Source organism: Oncorhynchus tshawytscha, linkage group LG09 (assembly GCF_018296145.1).
Source record: "Oncorhynchus tshawytscha isolate Ot180627B linkage group LG09, Otsh_v2.0, whole genome shotgun sequence".
Classification (NCBI taxonomy): domain Eukaryota; kingdom Metazoa; phylum Chordata; class Actinopteri; order Salmoniformes; family Salmonidae; genus Oncorhynchus; species Oncorhynchus tshawytscha.
Genome location: NC_056437.1, coordinates 71,934,628 through 71,956,755, shown reverse-complemented (window position 1 = coordinate 71,956,755; position 22,128 = coordinate 71,934,628). Strand labels below are relative to the sequence as shown.

Genomic DNA, 22,128 nt, shown 5'->3' with positions numbered 1-22,128 from the left:
GTTCACAAACACAAACAGACCCCCACAGAGCCCCAGGACAGCAACACAATTGCACCCAACCAAATCATGAGAAAACAAAAAGATAATTACTTGACACATTGCAAACTAGCATGCTATTTGGCCCTAAACAGAGAGTACACAGTGGCAGAATACCTGACCACCGTGACTGACCCAAACTTAAGGAAAGCTTTGACTATGTACAGACTCAGTGAGCATAGCCTTGCTATTGAGAAAGGCCGCCGTAGACAGACATGGCTCTCGAGAAGGCAGGCTATGTGCACACTGCCCACAAAATGAGGTGGAAACTGAGCTGCACTTCCTAACCTCCTGCCCAATTGATGAACATATTAGAGAGTAGAGGTCGACCGATTTATGATTTTTCAACACCGATACCGATTATTGGAGGACCAAAATAGCCGATACCGATTAATCGGACTATTTATTTATTTATTTATATGTAATAATGACAATTACAACAATACTGAATGAACACTTCTTTTAATTTAATATAATGCATCAATAAAATAAATGTAGCCTCAAGTAAATAATGAAACATGTTCAATTTGGTTTAAATAATGCAAAAACAAAGTGTTGGAGAAGAAAGTAAAAGTGCAATATGTGCCATGTAAGAAAGCTAACGTTTCAGTTCCTTGCTCAGAACATGAGAACATATGAAAGCTGGTGGTTCCTTTTAACATGGGTCTTCAATATTCCCAGGTAAGAAGTTTTAGGTTGTAGTTATTATAGGAATTATAGGACTATTTCCCTCTATACCATTTGTATATCATTAACCTTTGACTATTGGATGTTCTTATAGGCACTTCAGTATTGCCAGTGTAACAGTATAGCTTCCGTCCCTCTCCTCGCTCCTCCCTGGGCTCGATCCAGCAACACAACGACAACAGCCACCATCGAAGCAGCGTTACCCATGCAGAGCAAGGGAAACAACCACCCCAAGGCTCAGAGCGAGTGACGTTTGAAACGCTATTAGCGCGTGCTAACTAGCTAGCCATTTTACTTCGGTTATACCAGTCTCACTCATCTCGGGAGTTGATAGGCTTGAAGTCATAAACAGCGCAATGCTTGACGCACAACGAAGAGCTGCTGGAAAAACGCACGAAAGTGCTGTTTGTATGAATGTTTACGCGCCTGCTTCTGCCTACCACCGCTCAGTCAGATACTTAGATACTTGTATGCTCAGTCAGATAATATGCAACGCAGGACACGCTAGATAATATCTAGTAATATCATCAACCATGTGTAGTTAACTAGTGATTATGATTGATTATTTTTTTCTAAGATAAGTTTAATGCTAGCTAGCAACTTACCTTGGCTTACTGCATTTGCGTAACAGGCAGTCTCCTTGTGGAGTGCAACGAGAGAGAGGCAGGTCATTATTGCGTTGGACTAGTTAACTGTAAGGTTGCAAGAATGGATCCCCGAGCTGACAAGGTGAAAATCTGTCGTTCTGCCCCTGAACGAGACAGTTAACCCACCGTTCCTAGGCCGTCATTGAAAATAAGAATGTGTTCTTAACAGACTTGCCTAGTTAAATAAAGGTATTTTATATCTATATATATATATATATATATATAAATAATATAAAATCGGAAAACGGCGCCCAAAAATACCGATTTCCGATTGTTATGAAAACTTTAAATCGGCCCTAATTAATCAGCCATTCCGATTAATCGGTCGACCTCTATTAGAGAGACATATTTCCCTCAGATTACACAGACCACAGATAAACTCCCATATCTACTGGGTGAAATACCACAGTGTGCCATCACAGCAGCAAGATTTGTGACCTGTTGCCACAAGAAAAGGGCAACCAGTGAAGAACACACACCATTGTAAATACAACCCATATTTATGTTTTATTTATTTGAACTATTTGCACATCGTTACAACACTGTACAATAATAAAACATTTTAAATGTCTTTATTCTTTTGGTGTGATGTTAACTGTTAATTCTGCTTTGTTTATTTCACTTTTGTTTATTATCTATTTCACTTGCATTTGCAATGTAAACATATGTTTCCCATGCCAATAAAGCCCCTTGAATTGAATTGAATTTAATTGACTTGAGAGTGTCTTGTATCTGACCTTTGTCTGCTGTGTAGAACATAGAGACTCTCACAGTTTGGAGGGGCAACTGCTCGAGGCACCCGTCTCTCTGAGTCTATGCCAGCCTCCATCTTCTACCCACAGCTAAGCTCTTCTCTGGCATGCAGGAAAGGCCACTAACACACAGTGACAGAGGCTAAAGACACAGAATGGCCATCAGGCCTGGCATATGTATCTCATCAAATTACACTTGGAAATATAAGGCAGAGCCTGTGGCATATAGAACCAGCAGGGGGGTTGTGTACTGGTCTAGAACACGCACGCACACACGCATGCACGGCTGGCTGGGCTGTACAGCGTTCCTTCTATCAACAGGAAGGAGTGTGCAGCTCTACTGAAGATGAGACGATAGTGAGGACGAGGAGAGGTTATCCTGACATTTTTCAAAACATACTCAGGGAGAAGGACCTATCTGGGTGTCATCTCTGTGCCAGTGGAGGATAGGGCACGGCTGGATCAGACGCTGGATCAGGGGGGCGGAGCCCCAAAACCTCTGTGTCATCTCTGCATCGCCTTATCCCAGTGTACAGTGTGGATAGTGGGAGCAGCAGCAGTTCAAGTCCAGACTAGCACAGCGTAGCACGACCACGTTCCTCTTAGTTCTGGTTGCCCTGGTCTCTGCTTTCTTCTCCCTTGGTCTGCTGTGGGGTCTCTTGTGAACGACAATGAAGCTCCAGCTCTGAGTTTTGGCAGATATGTTGACGGGTCACTTAATTAGAGAGTGAGGGAACAGAATGTTGAATGGGGAAAAGCCTTGTGAAGAGAAAAGGGCAGCGAGTTGTTCGAGTTTAGTGGTGTGTTCTGTTCTGTTCGTTGGCTGGGTGCTGTGCTGTTGTTGCTGTCCCACACTCCCTAGGACGTTGTCCTCCACTCCAGCAGAGAGAGAGTTCACTGACTCTTAAGTGCTGATAGAGAGAACGTGTGGACTGGAGCAGTGAATGAAAAACAGAACTGGGAGAGATGGGAGGATTGGGTATGGTAGAAAGAGACTGGGAGAGATGGGAGGATTGGGTATGGTAGAAAGAGACTGAGAGAGATACAGTTGAAGTCAGAAGTTTACATACACTTAGGTTGGAGTCATTAAAACTTGTTTTTCAACCACTCCACAAATTTCTTGTCCTAACCGACTTACCAAAACTATAGTTTGTTAACATCTACTTTGTGCATGACACAAGTCATTTTTCCAACAATTGTTTACAGACAGATTATTTCACTTGTAATTCACTGTATCACAATTCCAGTGGGTCAGAAGTTTACATAAACTAAGATGACTGTGCCTTTAAACAGCTTGGAAAACTCCAGAAAATGATGTAATGGCTTTAGAAGCTTCTGATAGACTAATTGACATCATTTGAGTCAATTGGAGGTGGACCTGTGGATGTATTTCAAGGGCTTCCTTCAAACTCAGTGCCTCTTTGCTTGACATCATGGGGAAATCAAAAGAAATCAGCCAAGACCACAAGTCCGGTTCATCCTTGGGAGCATTTTCAAATGCCTGCAGGTACCACGTTCATCTGTACAAACAATAGTACGCAAGTATAAACACCACGGGACCACGCAGCCGTCATACCGCTCAGGAAGGAGACGCGTTTTGTCTCGTAGAGATGAAAAGTGCAAATCAATCCCAGAACAACAGCAAAGGACCTTGTGAAGATGCTGGAGGAAACCGGTACAAAAGTATCTCTATCCACAGTAAAAGGAGTCCTATATCGACATAACCTGAAAGGCCGCTCAGCAAGGAAGAAGCCACTGCTCCAAAACCGCCATAAAAAAGCCAGAATACGGTTTGCAACTGCACATGGGGACAAAGATCGTACTTTTGGGGGGAAATGTCTATTGGTCTCAAGAAACAAAAATAGAACTGTTTGGCCATAGTGACCATCGTTATGTTTGGAGGAAAAGGGGGAGGCTTGCAAGCCGAAGAACACCATCCCAACCGTGAAGCATGGGGGTGCTTTGCTGCAGGAGGGCCTTGTGCACTTCACAAAATAGATGGCGTCATGAGGGAGGAAAATGATGTGGATATATTGAAGCAACATCTCAAGACATCAGTCAGGAAGTTAAAGCTTGGTCACAAATGGGTCTTCAAAAGGGACAATGACCACAAGCATACTTCCAAAGTTGTGGCAAAATGGCTTATGGACAATAAAGTCAAGGTATTGGAGTGGCCATCACAAAGCCCTGACCTCAAACTTATAGAACATTTTTGGGCAGAACCGAAAAAGCGTGTGCGAGCAAGGAGGCCTACAAACCTGACTCAGTTACACCAGCTCTGTCAGGAGGAATGGGCCAAAATTCACAAAACTTATTGTTGGAAGCTTGCGGAAGGCTACCCGAAACATTTGACACAAGTTAAACAATTGAAAGGCAATGCTACCAAATACTAATTGAGCGTATGTAAACGTCTGACCCACTGGGAATATGATGAAAGAAATTAAAGCTGAAATAAATCATTCTCTCTGATATTTCACATTCTTAAAATAAAGTGGTGATCCTAACTGACCTAAGACAGATAATTTTTACTAGGATTAAATGTCAGGAATTGTGAAAAACTGAGTTTAAATGTATTTGGCTAAGGTGTATATAAACTTCAACTGTATATGTTAATGAGACAGTGGGAGAAAGGAGAGTGAGAGGGAACAAATGTGAACATATTCCTTTTTCCCACCTAGAAACGGTGCTCAAACTCACACTCTGCTCACACTGTGTGTATGAGTGTGTGTGTGTGTTGGATATATGTCTTCCTGTGTGTACAGTAAGGACAATGAACTCTCCTCTCCTCCATCTTTCTCCTCCATCATTCTCCTCCAGTCTTTGGATCGTGGTAGGAATGTAAAAGCCATCTGACTTCAAATGGAAACTCCAGTGTGGTGTGATTGACCATCTAACTTGACTGTATTATTAACATTCAGACCCTGCCTGGCTCTGAGTATTATACACTCCATCCATCGGTGCGAGTCCTCCTCCATCTTGGCTCAATGCTGGCTCCATCACGCCCATGCCTTTGGCCCACTGCCCGGTGTGGCTCCGTGATGAGCCAGGCAGGTCCAGTTTCAGTCTCTGCCCATGCCCCGGAGGGAAACAGAAACGTCATCCCCGGTTCAAAGTTATAATTTTCATCTGTTAATTACATAGAGGCTCAGATCGGCTAAATATACTGACAGCCGGGGCCTGGGGGGCACAGAGGCCTGCTGAAACCCTGTGGCTTCTGGAGCTACACTCTACTTCTGAAAACACACTGGAAAAAGAGTGAGAGAGAGAAGGAAAGAAAGAAAGGGAAAAAGGGAGGGGGTGGGGGCAGTGATTGCAGCGGAGGCCAATCGTGATGCTCTGATTGCTCCCAGTGGTTGTGTGTGTGGGGGGGAGTAGCTCTCTGCCAGATGTTGTCGTTCTTCTGTTTAAGTTACATGCTACATGGAATACACACAGGGAGATGGATGTTAATGTTGAGACATAATCAGGACGAGGTTCTGTACCTGACAAGACCCAGCCGCTGCCTCTCACAGCAACCTTCAGACAGACACTACTAGATGTAGACTAGTGGTGCAAGGGTTCTGGAAGAGAATGACCTATAGACTTATTGATGGGAGAGTGGGAGAGTGAGTTGGTAGATGTAATGTTATTGATGGTGGTGGGGTGGAGAATTGTCATTGTGCCTGTCACCGTTTGATGTCATCTCGCCTGATGATGAGATTGATGTCCTCCAGAGGTGTAGTAGCAAGAAGTGATGTGGATGGTCGTCAGGCGAGATGGGCACAGCGGTGCCCATGGGCAGGGGTTTGCAACGTTGTCGACGGCGACCACAAGAAGAGCAGCTGCTGTACTCAAGTGGAATAACGAGCACCGAGAGGAACAGAACAACAACAAAAAAGACATGCTCAGAACATGGGTGTATTTTTAGAGCAGAATAATTTCACAGTTGAGTAAAAACAGGTCAATTTGGACACGCCCCGTCTCGTGCCGTTCCAGTTACCCCATCATCTCTTAGATGCGATTGTCTCAGTGAATGTGAACAAACTCTCCTCATAAACAAACAGCTTCAAATGAGGAACCAGTAGGCTGAAGTGTATCACTCTCTCTCCACTTAGTGTGTGATAGTTGTTGGGGAGATGGAGGGAGAGACAGAGCGAGAGAGAGAGAGAGGGAGGGAGAAAAGGAAGAATGAGACAGGAAAGCCCAGGAGGGTTGTAAAGGGAGAATGAAATTCTCATATCTCCCCTCTGTCTGTCTGTCTGTCTGTCTGTCTGTCTGTCTGTCTGTCTGTCTGTCTGTCTGTCTGTCTGTCTGTCTGTCTGTCTGTCTGTCTGTCTGTCTGTCTGTCTGTCTGTCTGTCTGTCTGTCTGTCTGTCTCTGTCTGTCTGTCTGTCTGTCTGTCTGTCTGTCTGTCTGTCTGTCTGTCTGTCTGTCTGTCTGTCTGTCTGTCTGTCTGTCTGTCTGTCTGTCTGTCTCTGTCTCTCACTCGCTGTGTCTGTCTGTCTGTCTGTCTGTGTCTCTCTCACTGTCTCTCTCTGTGTCTGTCTGTCTGTCTGTCTGTCTCTCTGTCTGTCTGTCTCTCTGTCTGTCTGTCTCTCTCACTCGTCTCTGTGTCTGTCTGTCTGTCTGTCTGTCTCTCTCACTCGCTCTCTCTCTCTGTGTCTGTCTGTCTCTCTGTCTGTCTGTCTGTCTCTCTCACTCGTCTCTCTCTCTGTGTCTGTCTGTCTCTCTGTCTGTCTGTCTGTCTCTCTCACTCGCTCTCTCTCTCTGTGTCTGTCTGTCTCTCTGTCTGTCTGTCTGTCTCTCTCACTCGCTCTCTCTCTCTGTGTCTGTCTGTCTCTCTGTCTGTCTGTCTCTCTCACTCGCTCTCTCTCTCTGTGTCTGTCTGTCTCTTTCTGTGTGTGTATATGACTCATGAGAACATGAGGTCAGATGATACGAGCACCAGAACTCCCTTGGTGGCATTGAAGTGCTGCACAACCAGGGAGAAGGTTGATGTGGCTGGGTCTCTCACCTCAGTATTCCACCCCCCCCCCCTCCTTCATGTACCAACAGCTCATACTAGTTAATTATTCATCAACCTATTGATAATGCTCCATGGGGGTGAGACCTGCACACCACATTTAAGTGCAGTGGGTGTGTCTTAAAGCAGGGGTTTTCAAACTGGGGTCTGTGGCACCCTAGTGGGATTTTTTTGAATGCTCGCTGCAACAGAATACCATCGTGCATGCCATTTTTATGTCTCTGCGTCCGGTATAAGAGAAGTTAGAGGTAGCTTCACGTGCCAATGCTAGCTAGAATTAGCGCAATGACCGGAAGTCTACAGGAACCGTTAGCAAGCTATCCGACTCTGGGGAAGTAGACAAATGACTTCATTGCAAAATCTCAAACTCTCCATGAAATATGGAGGAAAGTACAGTCATTGGAGCTAATTACATGTTTTTTTTCTATATAAAACATTCTTAGGCAGGCAGTCTAAGTGGTAATTTTCTGGATGGAAAAACAGATCGAATACCATCTTTAGAGACCTAACGATCAAATTAAATCGAGACAGTCAGGGAGAATTGAAACATCAGGGCGCATGGCCATAGATGTTGTTATAATGTTTGAACAGAGGAACACAGCATTAGCCATGGCAAAATGCATAGCATTGCAGGAAATTAGCTTTATAAAACTGTAAAATTGTCTCTCAGCTCCATGCCAAACAGTGTAGAATTGCTTGAAATTTGCTTCAGAACTGCTAAATGTTCTTATCTCAATTGAATTTGTTTTCAAAATGGCTTTACTACAGCAACATTTTCTCTACACTGTCAAGATGCCTCTCTAGCTAGTTTAGAGTTTACACTTCCTTTATAAAACTGTCTACCAAATCTATTTATTTTTAAAATGTTGATTACTTCTGCTTGCCAATAGCATTCACCCGATGATAAGAAAATATGTGATTTATTGTTTTGCTAACATATGATGGGGGGCCCTGGGTCACTGGTTTGGCTGGGCGGGGGCCCTGGGCTAGAACAGTTTGAAAACCCCTGCCATAGGGTGGATGTGTGTCTTCCCAATCAAAGCACACATCCTCCAAGCTCTTCCAACCCCTAGTCCTCGTGCAGGCATCTTCCAGTATAGTACAGCCAGTGGAGGAATTCTGACCACACTGAAGACTATACTTAACAAACCCAGCCACAGGATAACTCCATATTTAGGGATATTAGTGCCCTGTGTGTGTGTGTGTGTGTGTGTGTGTGTGTGTGTGTGTGTGTGTGTGTGTGTGTGTGTGTGAGAGTGATCATATATGTCTCATTCTGCTCTCCATCTGCCTGCTACTTCTCCATCTTTTGTTTCTGCTTTACATCTCTCTCTCGATCTCTCGCTCGGTCTCTCTCTTCCATTCAAAGGGCTTTATTGGCTTGGGAAACATGTTTACAAAGCAAGTGGAATAGATAATAAACAAAAAAACTGAACAGCAAACATTACACTCACAAAAGTTTAAAAACAATAGAGACATTTCAAATGTTATGTTATGGCTATGTGTACAGTGTTGTAACAATGTGCAAGTAGGGAAATTAAATCAACATACATATGAGTTGTATTTATAATCTCTATCAACTCTCTTTCTCTCCCTCTCTGGCCTGCTAGGTTTCAGGCTGGCTGCCTGACGCATGTATCCTATGTTCCCCTTGGGCATTAGTGGGGTCATGGATGTTCACTGAAGGATATATTGGACACACCCACCTCCTTGTATCCCACTGATATCCACATTCAGCCAATCAGCTCTCTCTGAGCTCTCTACTCAGCCAATCATCTTCCACTATGTGTCTCACCCCAGTAGTGCCGTGTTCCCTGTAATCACTGTATGCATCAATGCGTGCGTGTGGTGGTGTGTGCGCCTGAATGTGTGTCATTGCTTGTATGAGTAAGGGGAATCCGGGTCGGATGGATGTGTCTGTGAGAGTGTGGATCAGTCTGGGTTGGCCCAGGTTAGAACTCACATGATCTCACATGGTTCAACTAGAACAGCATGAGGTCACCACACACACACACACACACACACACACACACACACACGTGGAATGCATCCATAACGTGCTGTCTGCGTTCCTGTGGGAAAAGTCGAGGGTCAGGTGGGTCTAATTTGTTTGTTACCCGTCTGCTGGAGAGATGGGGCGTGTTGTGTCGGTCAGACAGTCATGCAGTCAGACAGGGCCAGGCAGGGGAGGGACCACCCTGCTCCTCTCAGCTGTGTCGATGGGTTAGAGGTGAGGGGGACGAAGACGTAAGAGGACTCCGCTCTTGTTTCCCCAACTCCACCTGCCACTGGCCTCCTACCACTCTTTCCTTCTCACAACAGGTGTGACCTCACCCCTGATCTCCCGTCAGAGTACACTGTCCCAGCCCTAGCCATAACCATTAGAAAGGGAAACTAAAACTGACTGTAGACCAGTGCTTACATTACCTCACACCTTCAGACTAACACCATATTTTCCAAGCACATCCATCCCCTGCACTGAAAGCCCTGTGATGACACAGCCATCCTACTACAGTAAAACTAACTGTGTGTGGGTTTCCACTCTGTTCTCACATCTGCCGTTGAGCTGCATGTTATGTCTGCCCTCTAGTGGCCAGAGAGCTGTAACTGCACCCTGTGAACTCAGCCTTTGGGCCTCTGTGTGTCGTGGATTTGCAGGAGATTAGAGTTAAAATGAACCTGCTTAAAAGAGACCGGTCCTTTTTTATCCATCCACTGCTTTTCATAGGATCCACTGCTGGGGGTAATGGTCGTCTGTCTAGACTGTTCTGCTATCTAATGTTTTCTCTACTGATGGGCAGAGTCCACCAGTTTCCTAGTCTCTCTCGTTCTCTTCCTCTCGTTTTCACTGTGCTTACTGTATGTGTCTCTAGCTACACACAGGGAGTTAAAGTGACAGTGGAAGGCTGTGTAGAGTGGTGGATTCCTCTGGGCTGGCCATGACTCTGACCTGGAAACATAGACCTAGAGGAAAACCTCTCAACACACACACACACACACACACACACACACACACACACACACACCTTCATAGCCACCTTGTCCTCAGTGACCCGAGTTTCTTCTTGTTAAACTCTTGTCTCGGTGTCTGTGTTTGCTGAAAACATCCCCCTGTTTTGCCCGCATAGTCATTTGTTTGATCTCTCTCACTGACACTGAACGTCTCACTCTCACTCTAACACAGCTCAATGGCTGGGGCGGCAGGTAGCTTAGTGGTTAGAGCGTTGGACTAGTAACCGAAAGGTTGCAAGATCGAATCCCCGAGCTGACAAGTTAAAACTCTGTCGTTCTGCCCCTGAACAGGCAGTTAACCCACTGTTCCTAGACCAGTTAACCCACTGTTCCTAGACCAGTTAACCCACTGTTCCTAGGCCAGTTAACCCACTGTTCCTAGACCAGTTAACCCACTGTTCCTAACCCACTGTTCCTAGACCAGTTAACCCACTGTTCCTAGACCAGTTAACCCACTGTTCCTAGACCAGTTAACCCACTGTTCCTAGGCCAGTTAACCCACTGTTCCTAGGCCAGTTAACCCACTGTTCCTAGACCAGTTAACCCACTGTTCCTAGACCAGTTAACCCACTGTTCCTAGACCAGTTAACCCACTGTTCCTAGACCAGTTAACCCACTGTTCCTAGACCAGTTAACCCACTGTTCCTAGACCAGTTAACCCACTGTTCCCAGGCCATCATTGTAAATAAGAACTTGTTCTTAACTGACTTGCCAAGTTTTTATTAAACACACACACACTGTTTGTGTCTCTTAAGTGGTGGAAAAAGTACCCAATTGTCATATTTGAGTAAAAGTATAGATTCTTTAATAGAAAGTTGTAGAAGTGAAAGTCACCCAGTAAAATACTACTAAAAGTATTTGGTTTTAAATGTACTTAAGTATCAAAAGTAAAAGTATAAATCATTTCAAATTCCTTATATTAAGCAAAGCTCACGGCACCATGTTCTTGTTTTTAAAATGTACGGATAGCCAGGGGCACACGATTTGTGTTTAGTCAGTCCTCCAGAACAGAGGCAGTAGGGATGACCACGTGTTCTCTTGATAAGTGTGGGAATTTCACAATTTTACTGTCCTTCTAAGCATTCAAAATGTAACAAGTACTTTGGGTTGTCAGGGGAAATGTATGGAGTAAAAAAGTGCAATATTTCTTTAGGAATGTAGTGAAGTAAAAATGGTCAAAATTGTAAAGTATTTTTACTTAAGTACTTTATACCCCTGCATCTCTCTGATATAGATCCTGCCTGATGTCTTGCTCAGCTAGCTGTGTCTATGAGGGTTGTTTTGGCTGGTGGTTCTCAGTCAGTGAAGAATGGGAGTGGGCATGCTCTGCTGTGTCTCCATTGGACTGTTTCCCCATCGGACTGTGTCCCCATCGGACTGTTTCCCCATCGGGCTGTGTCCCCATCGGGCTGTGTCCCCATCGAGCTGTGTCCCCATCGGACTGTGTCCCCATCGGGCTGTGTCCCCATCGGGCTGTGTCCCCATCGGGCTGTGTCCCCATCGGGCTGTGTCCCCATCGGACTGTGTCCCCCCCATCGGGCTGTGTCCCCATCGGGCTGTGTCCCCATCGGACTGTGTCCCCATCGGGGACTGTGTCCCCATCGGGCTGTGTCCCCATCGGGCCCCATGTGTGTCCCCATCGGGCTGTGTCCCCATCGGGCTGTTTCCCCATCGGGCTGTTTCCCCATCGGGCTGTGTCCCCATCGGACTGTGTCCCCATCGGGCTGTGTTAGTTAATCTACTGACCGGTGGTGTCGGCGTCACTATGAAGGGTATTATCTACCAACTAATCTGTCTGTGAGCAGGCGCTCCCTCCGCACTCACTCACTCTCTGGCTCGGTGGTGCCCATGGCAGGGAGGGCGAAGGTCCAGGGCGGCTGTAGGGTAGGGTGGGGGCAAGAGGCGAACAGTGTGGTGTCTCTCCAGAGATTAGCGGCGTGTGCCGATTGAATCTCACACTCTTTGATTTCAGGACTTCAAGGGCTTTAGGGGGCGAATGCGAGGTTACGATGACGAAGTAATGAAGACGACGAGCCACAGACAGACAGGCATACAGGAGTTCCCTTTCTCCCGGGATGTTCAGGCGCTAGTGGTGTTTAGGCCTCATCCAACCACAACGTAGCAGGAATGTGTACCTGTGCGCCAATCAGCGGCCAGCATGGGTCACTGGTGGCAACGGTGGTATTGTGACAGCGCACGGTGTGTGACTTCTTTGTCCTCCGTGTGAACTGTAACTCAACACCTTTTCTCTCCTCTCTTCTGTTGCTTGCTTCTCCTTCTCCTGTTTTTGTAAATATCGTCACAGGTCACTAAAGAGAGGGAGAGACAGTGATCTTTTGTTCCCAATTGGGCTTGTCTGTTATTGGCAAAACTCTACGGCAAAATTCAGTATGAGTCTCTCACAATGCTGCACTTGTGATAAGCAGATCGTTTTCATTGATTGAACCAGGTAGGCTCATCGTAGGGGGGTGCCAGCTTATGATGTCATACACACAGTATCCCCTGTCAAGGCCAGTCCCCTTCTGAAGCTTCCATCTGGCTGTGGTCTTTTTCTGAATGGGACGTCCCCCCTGAGTGATCTGCTCCTGGTGTCTCTCCGTCCGGTCCTGGTGTCTCTCCGTCCGGTCCTGGTGTCTCTCCGTCCGGTCCTGGTGTCTCTCCGTCCGGTCCTGGTGTCTCTCCGTCCGGTCCTGGTGTCTCTCCGTCCGGTCCTGGTGTCTCTCCGTCCGGTCCTGGGCGGGTTCTGCTTGGAGGTGTCTCTCCGTCCGGTCCTGGGCGGGTTCTGCTTGGAAGTCTGTCAGAACCCAAACCTCCGGTCTGACCACAGGCTGAACACAACACCTCACGGTCACAGCCCACAGTCACAGCCCACAGTCAGAGCACAGCCCACAGCCTATAAGATTTGAGTCTTCATGAGAGCGTAATTACACCCCAGCAGTGTGTATTTATACACGTGTGTGACTCTATGGACCACGTGTGTGTCTGTGTGTGGAAGGAGCATTCCCTTTTGTGTAGTGTGTTTGTGTACAGTTTGTATGTCTGCAGATTTTGATTTGTGTATAGCTGGTGGGTGTTTATCACAGGAGGTTGGTGGCACCTTAATTGGGGAGGACAGGTGGTAATGGTATCAAACACATCAAACATGGTTTCCATGCGTTTGATACCATTCCATTCACTCCGTTCCAGCCGTCATTATGAGCCGTCCTCCCCTCACCAGCCTCCACTGATGTTTATTGTATTTCAACATACACTAGGTGAGCCTGCAAAGTGTATTTTCTGTGTGTGTCTGGAGAGCACGGTGTGTGTGTGTGTGTTTTAGAGAGTGTGTGTACCATGTGTGTGTTCCGGTGTTGTGGTCGTGTTGGTGCTTGTCCTACTGTATGGCAGCAGGTGAAACCAGTCTAACCTCACCTGTAACAGGTCTATGTAGTGAGTTTCTAGAGAGAGGATCAGGGCATGAAGCCGTAGCTTTGTCAGACTCACCATGGTCACCTGCCTGCCACTCAGGACCCCTGGAGGTTTGGTGAGAACTCTGCTGTGTGTGTCACTGTTTGTTTTAGTGTTTGTGTGTGAATTCATGACTTAGTGTGGGGGGTGCCAGTGTCAAATTGATGTCCAATTGCAGCTGTTTTATTCTGTTGCGCTCTGTCTCTTTTCTTTGTGTTTGAAATCTGACTTTTTTTGAGGGGGCCCCTGAGTGGAGGGGAGTGGAGGGGGGGTGGAGGTTGAGTGCTGGCATCATAGCTGTGTCACGGTGTCTGTGTCTCTTTCACACATACACAAGCGCCACTAAACTCCCTGTACACACACACAGGGCAGGACAGAGCCACAGGGACCTGCTGTTGGATTTAGGCAGACCACATCACCAGCCTACAGTTAAACTCCATCCGGACTTCAAGAGTGGAGCACAGTGTCGGGGCCCGGCCCTTGGTGTTCACAGTGTACATGTTGGATGTTGTGTGTGTGTTTTTGGCTCTCTCAAAGTGGATTTTGCGTGACAGATTGGAATGATCGTGGAGTGAGGGGATCACACGGAGCAGAGTGCAGACAGGAGAGAACAGAGTAGGGAGAGCGTGAACGAGGAACAGAGACGGAGCAAAGGATGAATTGGTAGAAGTGAAGCCGGACAGCGACCTGGAGGCTGACAGAAGGAGGGGGAAAAAAAGAGATTCGGGAAGAGAGAGACAGGGAGGGCGGGAAAGAGAGAGAGCGAGAGGAGGAGGGAGGACAGAGGAGACAGAGGAGCCAGCCCTCTAGCTGTGACAGTTTGTGTGTTAGGGGGGTTGACAGACACAGTGGCTTTGTGTCCTGCTGAACACCACTGGACAGGACACTGCTGTGCTGGGAGTGGAGAGGCACTGTCAGTTAGTCTGTCAGTCGCTCTGTCAGTCAGTCAGTCAGACCGTCTGTCTGTAGGGAAACTAGACCTCTCTGCTACCACTCTGGCGTACATCAGCTCTCCAGGACGTCTTTAGTATAATTTCAGGGCCTAGAACGCCTCACCACGGCATGCGTGCACCCCCCAGCGTGCGTGTGAGTGTATGTGCCTTGGAAAGCTCCTTCACGTCCTTGGAGGTCAGGAGTTTGAGACTGTGATGTGGAACTAAAGGCATGTATCTGGGGACGTGCCAGCATCAGGATGGAGAGGAACACCGAGGAGAAAAGGGGACTAGACTGAACTGAGTTGGTTGGAACTATTGGGATTTTTTCTTTCTTTTCAGGGATGATCTTGGTCCATCTGAAGAGCTACTCAGCCCTCTTGGCTTCTGCTTTCACTGATTGGTTCATCTCAATGGAAGTTTGACTTGGCCAGAGAGGATGTAGGTGTTACACTGACACTTGCGTAATTTACTGGAAAATAGCGTGTTTGTGCGATAGTGTCAAGACTTTGCCTCCTCCTGTGTGTGGCCCATGTTGGAATCGGGTCGGCCCGTGTTGGGTAATCTATGTGCCCCCATGCCCGTGGCTATGCCCCCTTACCCTGCTCTACCAACTAGGTCAGAGTGGTGCTTCCAGAATCCCGTAGGAGTGGACTGTAGTGCCGCCGAGCCTCGCTGTATCTGGTTGGCAGTGCTGCGTGGTGCCCCCTTGCCCTCGCCCCCCACCATGAGGCCAGTCCCGGTCGGCAGCCGTGCCCAGCAACATTCTCACCAGCCCAGGGTAAGGACTGTGCCCAGTGCCCACCACACCCCAGCAAGGTGGAGGTTTGTGGGTCTACCTCAGAATCTCAGTTGAGGTATCCATATAGTTAAGTGGAACTGGTGTTTTGCAAATTGTGCAGTGTGTATGCTTGTTTGTGTGTTAGCGAGATAGAGCTTCTCCTCACGTGTTTTTCTCTGTCGGTCACAGGAGGTTGATTTCACCGTAATTGGGGAGGACGGGCTCGAGGTAATGGCTGGAACGCAATGAGTGGTTTCCATGTGTTTGATGCCATTCCATTCGCTCCGTTCCAGACATTATTAAGAGCCGCCCTCCCCTCAGCAGCCTCCACTGGTTTGTATGTGGCAGTGTGATGCTGAATGTGAGCGACAATAATGCAGTAATCATTAAGCATCAGCTATAGTTGTGTTGTCCTCTTTAGGGGGTTGTGCCATATTGACTGTTTCCCCCTGGAGGGGTGTTACTAACTAGTGAGTTAAGGCAGATGAAGGGGCTTGTTATGTGGCAGTTTGGGGGGGATTCAGGGCATCTCTCATCCATGTGCACTCAGTGTGTGTGTGTGTGTGTGTGTGTGTGTGTGTGTGTGTGTGAAGCGCAGTGTGTGTTTGCTTTCTCTCTCTGTCTCTCTCTCAGACATGCAGTTGAGAAATGGCGGCTTGGGGAATGTGGGCAGGCAGGACCAGGCTATAGTATACAGACACAGCTGGAGTAAACACACTGTCTGTGTACAGTAATGGCCTCTCGCAGTAATGTGTACAGCATCAGTCCTGGAATCTCAGCCTGCTCCCTCTGTAATTGTGTTGACCAGGATAGTAGCACCAGTAATGTGGACAGCATCAGTCCTGGAATCTCAGCCTGCTCCCTCTGTAATTGTGTTGACCAGGATAGTAACACCAGTAATGTGTACAGCATCAGTCCTGGAATCTCAGCCTGCTCCCTCTGTAATTGTGTTGACCAGGATAGTAACACCAGTAATGTGCACAGCATCAGTCCTGGAATCTCAGCCTGCTCCCTCTGTAATTGTGTTGACCAGGATAGTAGCACCAGTAATGTGCACAGCATCAGTCCTGGAATCTCTCAGTAACTCTCTCTGATGGGAGTAGACACATTTTGATCCATCCAGTAGCCTAATAGACTTTACTGTTGCCTGTATGCCACTGAGTGTAGGTTTTAAGGAGAGTTTGGGTTATTATGGCTAGGATCTGTGGATGTATACTGAACAGAAATATAAATGCAGCATGCAACAATTTACAGTTCACTTGGCAGCCAGGCCCAGCCAATCAGAATACGTTTTCCCCCACAAAATGGCTTTATTACGGACATGTAGATTAAAAGCTCAGGTTCGACAATTTAATTGGTTAGACAAACAATAAGAGGATAATTATGCAGATAGTAATGTAGTGCTAGCCTCGGCACTCCAGTCCTACCTATTTCCCCCATGGGGTGTAGGTTAGAGACCGTTTTAGGGAGGGTGGGTGAGGGGGGGTATGTGTTACTGGAGATTCATATTCAGCAGAGTTGCTCGAGGAGAAAACCCTGTTTAACTGATGTGACATCAACTGACTCGATCTGACAGAGGGCTCAGACAGGTTCTTGAGCAAACACGCACGCACACACACACACACACACACACACACACACACACACACACAGACAGACAGTGGAATTCAGGCAGTTGTGTAAAAGACAGAGACGTTATTGTTGAAGCTGTGCGTCAGGTTTGCTGAATGACTGTTTATACTCGATTGTGAAATACTGTATGTGTTTAAAAGGCTGCCATGGTGCGGCTGGCCTTTTCAACTGTACCGACACACAGTCAGATGTCGGCTGTCATGCTAGTTTGAACTAGGATGTATTCTGGCTTGGAGAGGAGCCGGAATAAGGACAATAATACAGGTGGGAGGGCCTTCGATACACAGTAGCTAGGGCCCTGGGTTTTTCCTGATCTGACCAGGAAGAACTATTGAACCTTAAAGTAGCAGTGCTTGTCACTTCTTCAGTTTGTATCCCTTTCTCTTCTCCCGTCCCCCATCCACCCATCCGTCCCCCATCCACCCATCCGTCCCCCATCCACCCATCCGTCCAGCTCTCAGACCAGTGCTACGGAGCGGACAGTGGGTCTCTGGATTAAAAGCGTGTCAGCATTTGTAAACTTCTGTAAAGCCCAACTTTTCAAACGGGATGCAGCTCTCAACTGTTTGAAAGACCATTGTTCCCCCAGTGTGTGTGCGTGTGTGTGTGTGTGTCTGTGTGTGTGTGATGTCTTTCAGGCATTCCTTTTCTTCACCACTGAACTAATATAGCTTAACAATCACTTCCTAACTATCATCGGTAGGCTGGAGATGTACTGCCTGATATGAATGTTAGAGTAGTGGTGAGATGGACACCTGTCTGCTGCCCACCCCAATAGCAACACAATGTGGTTATATAGTCTAGAGGTCGACTGATTTATGATTTTTCAAAGCCGATACCGATTATTGGAGGCCCAAAAAAAAGCCAATACCGATTAATCGGCCAAATACGTTTTTTCTTTCACTGAAATACGGAACCGTTCCGTATTTTATCTAATGGGTGGCATCCCTAAGTGTAAATATTCCTGTTACATTGCACAACCTTCAATGTTATGTCATAATTAGGTAAAATTCTGGCAAATTAGGCGGCCCAAACTGTTGCATATACACTGACTCTGCGTGCAATGAACGCAAGAGAAGTGACACAATTTCACCTGGTTAATATTGACTGCTAATGTGGATTTCATTTAGCTAAATATGCAGGTTTAAAAATATATACTTCTGTGTATTGATTTTAAGAAAGGCATTGATGTTTTATGGTTAGGTACACATTGGAGCAATGATACGCACTGCATCGATTATATGCAACGCAGGACACGCTAGATAACTACACATGGTTGATGATATTACTAGTTTAACTAGTGATTATGATTGATTTATTGTTTTTTATAAGATAAGTTTAATGCTAGCTAGCAACTTACCTTGGCTTACTGCATTCGTGTAACAGGCAGGCTCCTCGTGGAGTGCAATGTAATCAGGTGGTTAGAGCGTTGGACTAGTTAACTGTAAGGTTGCAAGATTGAATCCCCCGACAAGGTAAAAATCTGTCGTTCTGCCCCTGAACGAGGCAGTTAACCCACCGTTCCTAGGCCATCATTGAAAATAAGAATGTGTTCTTAACTGACTTGCCTAGTTAAATAAAGATGAAATAAAGGTGTAAAAAATAATAATAATAATCGGCCAAATCGGTGTCCCAAAAAAATACAGATTTTCGATTGCCATGAAAACTTGAAATCGGCCCTAATTAATCGGCCATTCCGATGAATCGGTCGACCTCTAATATAGATGAATAGGAATGATGGGAAATATTGTGTATGGTTTCCTGGTGGCCCCACATGGCATTTTAATAGGTGTTCTCATTATGGTGCCTGTAGATGTGCTAATTATCCTAATTAATGGCATGTGGCAGGGCTCCGTATTGTCATTTGTGTATCATGATTAGCCTATTCATGTGAGCTTGTTCTAGAATCACTGCTATGTAACTATGGCTGTACACACCATTTCTATTCATATACTGTCCATACTGTCTTCACACACCACTATATGTATGTACAGTATATTTATATACATACGTATATATTTATATGCCGGTCTCTGACATTGCTCGTTCTGATAGATCTTAATTTCTTTATTTTATTTTTCTGGATTATGTGTGTATTGTTGTATTATTGCACTGTCGTTTGCTAGAAACACAAGCGTGTTCGCTGCACCTGCAAATCTGTGTACGCGAGCAATACACTTCGGTTTGATTTGAGGGATCTAGGCAGATGTCAGAGAAGTGCAGATTGAAGTGCCAAATGTTCCCCTTTTGGATTGGCTAGACTAGAGAAAGGTTTCCTCATCTAGGAGGTTGGTGAGAGAGTGGCCATGGAAAGACTATTAGATATAGCCTAAATACAGTCAGGTTTTACATAAGCTGACAGACAGATGTAAATTTAATCAATGATGCTAGACCTCATTGTCTGGAGTGTAACCTAGAGGCTGGAGTGTAAACCTACTGTAGTTAGATGGAGACTTGTTGTGGGGGTGTTTAGTGGAGAATAGTCAGGCAGTCACAGACGTCACCCACACACTCAGGGTCAGGCAGGCAGGCTGACATGCAGTGGGAATCATCTCTGGCCCAGAGCTCCAGTCTCTGTGTGTTTGGGGTAATCACAGGGTTTGGTATTCTCAGCGCCGGGAGGGGCTGTGCGGTCGAAACCAGCGTGCTGGAACCTGTCTCGCACTTGGCCCAGCCTGCTCTCGCTCCTGCCCTCTCCACTCGCTCCTTCCCTCTCTATCATTCTCTCCTTCCATCGCTCTCCTCACCCCCTCCTTGCCAGTCCCCGTCAGTGTGTGTTTCAACATGCCTCAAACCAACCGCTCCCTCTGGAATTCCCTCTGGCTAGTCTCTTTCTTTCTCTCTTCATATCCTAAGCCTACTCTTTCATTTTCACTCTCTTTATTTTCCTCCCTTCTCTTCCCTCCCCCTCACTTTCATGCATCTCTCATTGAAACTTTCTCCCTTATTATTCTCATGCCTCTCGTCTCTCATCTGTTTATGAAATGTGGGAGAGTTGCCTGGGCATTGTGAAACGGTGAGAACAAGGTTACATCATCACCTGTATGGAGAGCTGTGCATCGAGCAGGAAAGAGGAGAGGAGGACAAAGAGAGGATGTGTTGTAATGGTCACTCCAGCTGGATCATATGGCAAGAATGTATATGTGGTGATGGTGGAAGGGAGGAGAGGGGAGAGCGGTAGAATGGGAGGGATGGAGCACAAACCCCCAACCCCCTGGGGTTTTGTATTTATAGGTGCTCTGTATGCCTGGTTATCCCTCCTCTACGGTACCACACTTCCTGTCCCCAGCCTGCCACTTCCTGTTGTTGAGCGGACCGGGTGATTGGCCCTGCGAGGTCAGAGTAGTGTGGAGGGGGGAAGGGACACAGGAAGTGAAATATAGGGTTTGTGTTGGGTGTTAACCCCTTACACACGTGGGAACTAACCTATATGGATAGGGCTGAATTTAAATGTTTTTTTTTACAGCAGAAATATGGAAAGCATATCCATAACCATGGTAGCAATTCAAAGGGAACCATTTGGAGATTATGGGGAAATGATTAGACCAGAGGTGAGGACAGTTCGTCTGACACAAAACTGAATCCAAACATTACACTATTGATATAATGTACGTTTTGCTTTTAATGTACTTTTTTGCCGCATTTGTTTATAACAAAATCTGAAAATACTCTGAATACATTCAGGAACATGATAAGAACATTTCCTGGAAAATGTGGGGTAGATGTAACATAAGACATAAAAAGAAACATGGGTTTGAGTCAGAGGACTGACTGGTGTCTCCAAGTGGCCAAACACCTCTCCAAAGTGTACACAGTTCCTAAGTCGTTTCGATGCACTTTATGACTCAAAGAGGAGTCTTCAACTATAAGGTGCTTGTTGAGCTCTCCTAGCTGTGCCGTTGAGGAACTAGAGCAAGCACACTTGTAGTCGTTTTGGTTGGAACACAACCCTGCATCCCCGCCATCACACAATTACCGTTGTTGTTTACGCAATCCAAAAACGGTCCATTATAAATCCCAACGAAATGTGAAGTGCACACTTGTAGGACGTCAAAGCAGTATTTATTATCACTTTCAACTTCTCATCTTTCAAAATACGTTGAGTCCTCTTCATTTACAGCACTTCCCTCATTCAGACAACGACAAATTTGTGCCAGAGTTGCCCAATTAGTGGGAGAGATGGGGCCAACTTCATCACCAGGTGCTCAGGTTCAGAACGGATGTCAGTCAAAACCCTTAAAGTGCTGTCGAAGTGGAGACCCTGAGCTCTGATGTCATGTATTGCATGTTACGGTGCAGCCACTGCGTTCCAATTTAGGCACCATTTTCAACACGCATACTGGTACAAGTATGAAGGGCTACAGCCAGCTGGGGGCCAGCCGTGCTCACCACTCACCTACTAGCATTAAAACATATAGACACACACACACACCCTCAGAGTGGAGAGTCAGGAGGAGAGACACCGGTACAGTTAAGTAAGTGTACTTCCATAGAGAAGAGTCCAGAGGTATAGGCTCATTTACGTTTAGGAAGGTTGTCTCCCTCCCATCCCTGTTTGGTCAGGTGGTTGTGTTTGAATGACATATGTGGGTTGGAGCAGCAGCATCAGGGTGTTAGTTCTCACGTGTATCTGTCATGTTTGTTATTTGCTTTCTTTGGGGAAAATGAGTGGAAATCTACTCAGGATCACCCTGACCCTTTCACACCACGCTGGTGCAAGGTGACCAAGGTCAGTCCTGATTGATTACAGACATTCCTTAATTGTCTAGAGTTCCGTCCTGAGCATTCCTGGGTGAGCTCAGGACGGAACACCCCCCCCGCTCCCCTCCGTCTAGACCTGGGCTCTTCCTGACAGCGGCCGCACCCCCCAGGACCCCTTAGTGGTTTATGGGACATTGTTGTGGTGCTGGGTGCCATGTGGGGACTGCCTGACCCTATGGGCCAGCCATGCTCAACTCTCACCTACTAGCGTTAAAGCATATGGATACACACCCACACTCATTGTCCGCCAGTCTCCCAGGACAGAAACAGACACATTCCTATTCTTGCCTGCAGGGGAAGTCACTAATGAAGTAACCAGCAGCCCGTTAAGTGGTGATGTCACTCTGAGGCCTGGCTCTTGTAGCATGGATGTCGTTTGACCTTTGTTCCAGTTCCATAAAGTTATGAAAGTTTTCCCTGGGAATACTTGGTTGGAAGG

At 46.5% G+C, this 22,128-nt stretch overlaps 1 protein-coding gene across 1 annotated transcript in view; it reads left to right on the top strand.

The window, feature by feature from the left end:
- The first annotated feature begins 13,501 nt into the window (after positions 1-13,501).
- LOC112259182 (rho GTPase-activating protein 23) overlaps positions 13,502-22,128 on the top strand; it is a 41,018-nt gene continuing 32,391 nt past the window's right edge. Inside the window, 2 exon segments of the mRNA XM_042327376.1 lie at positions 13,502-13,659; positions 15,134-15,296. Of these exon segments, the coding sequence (XP_042183310.1) occupies positions 13,517-13,659; positions 15,134-15,296 (306 nt within the window). The 5' untranslated portion in view covers positions 13,502-13,516.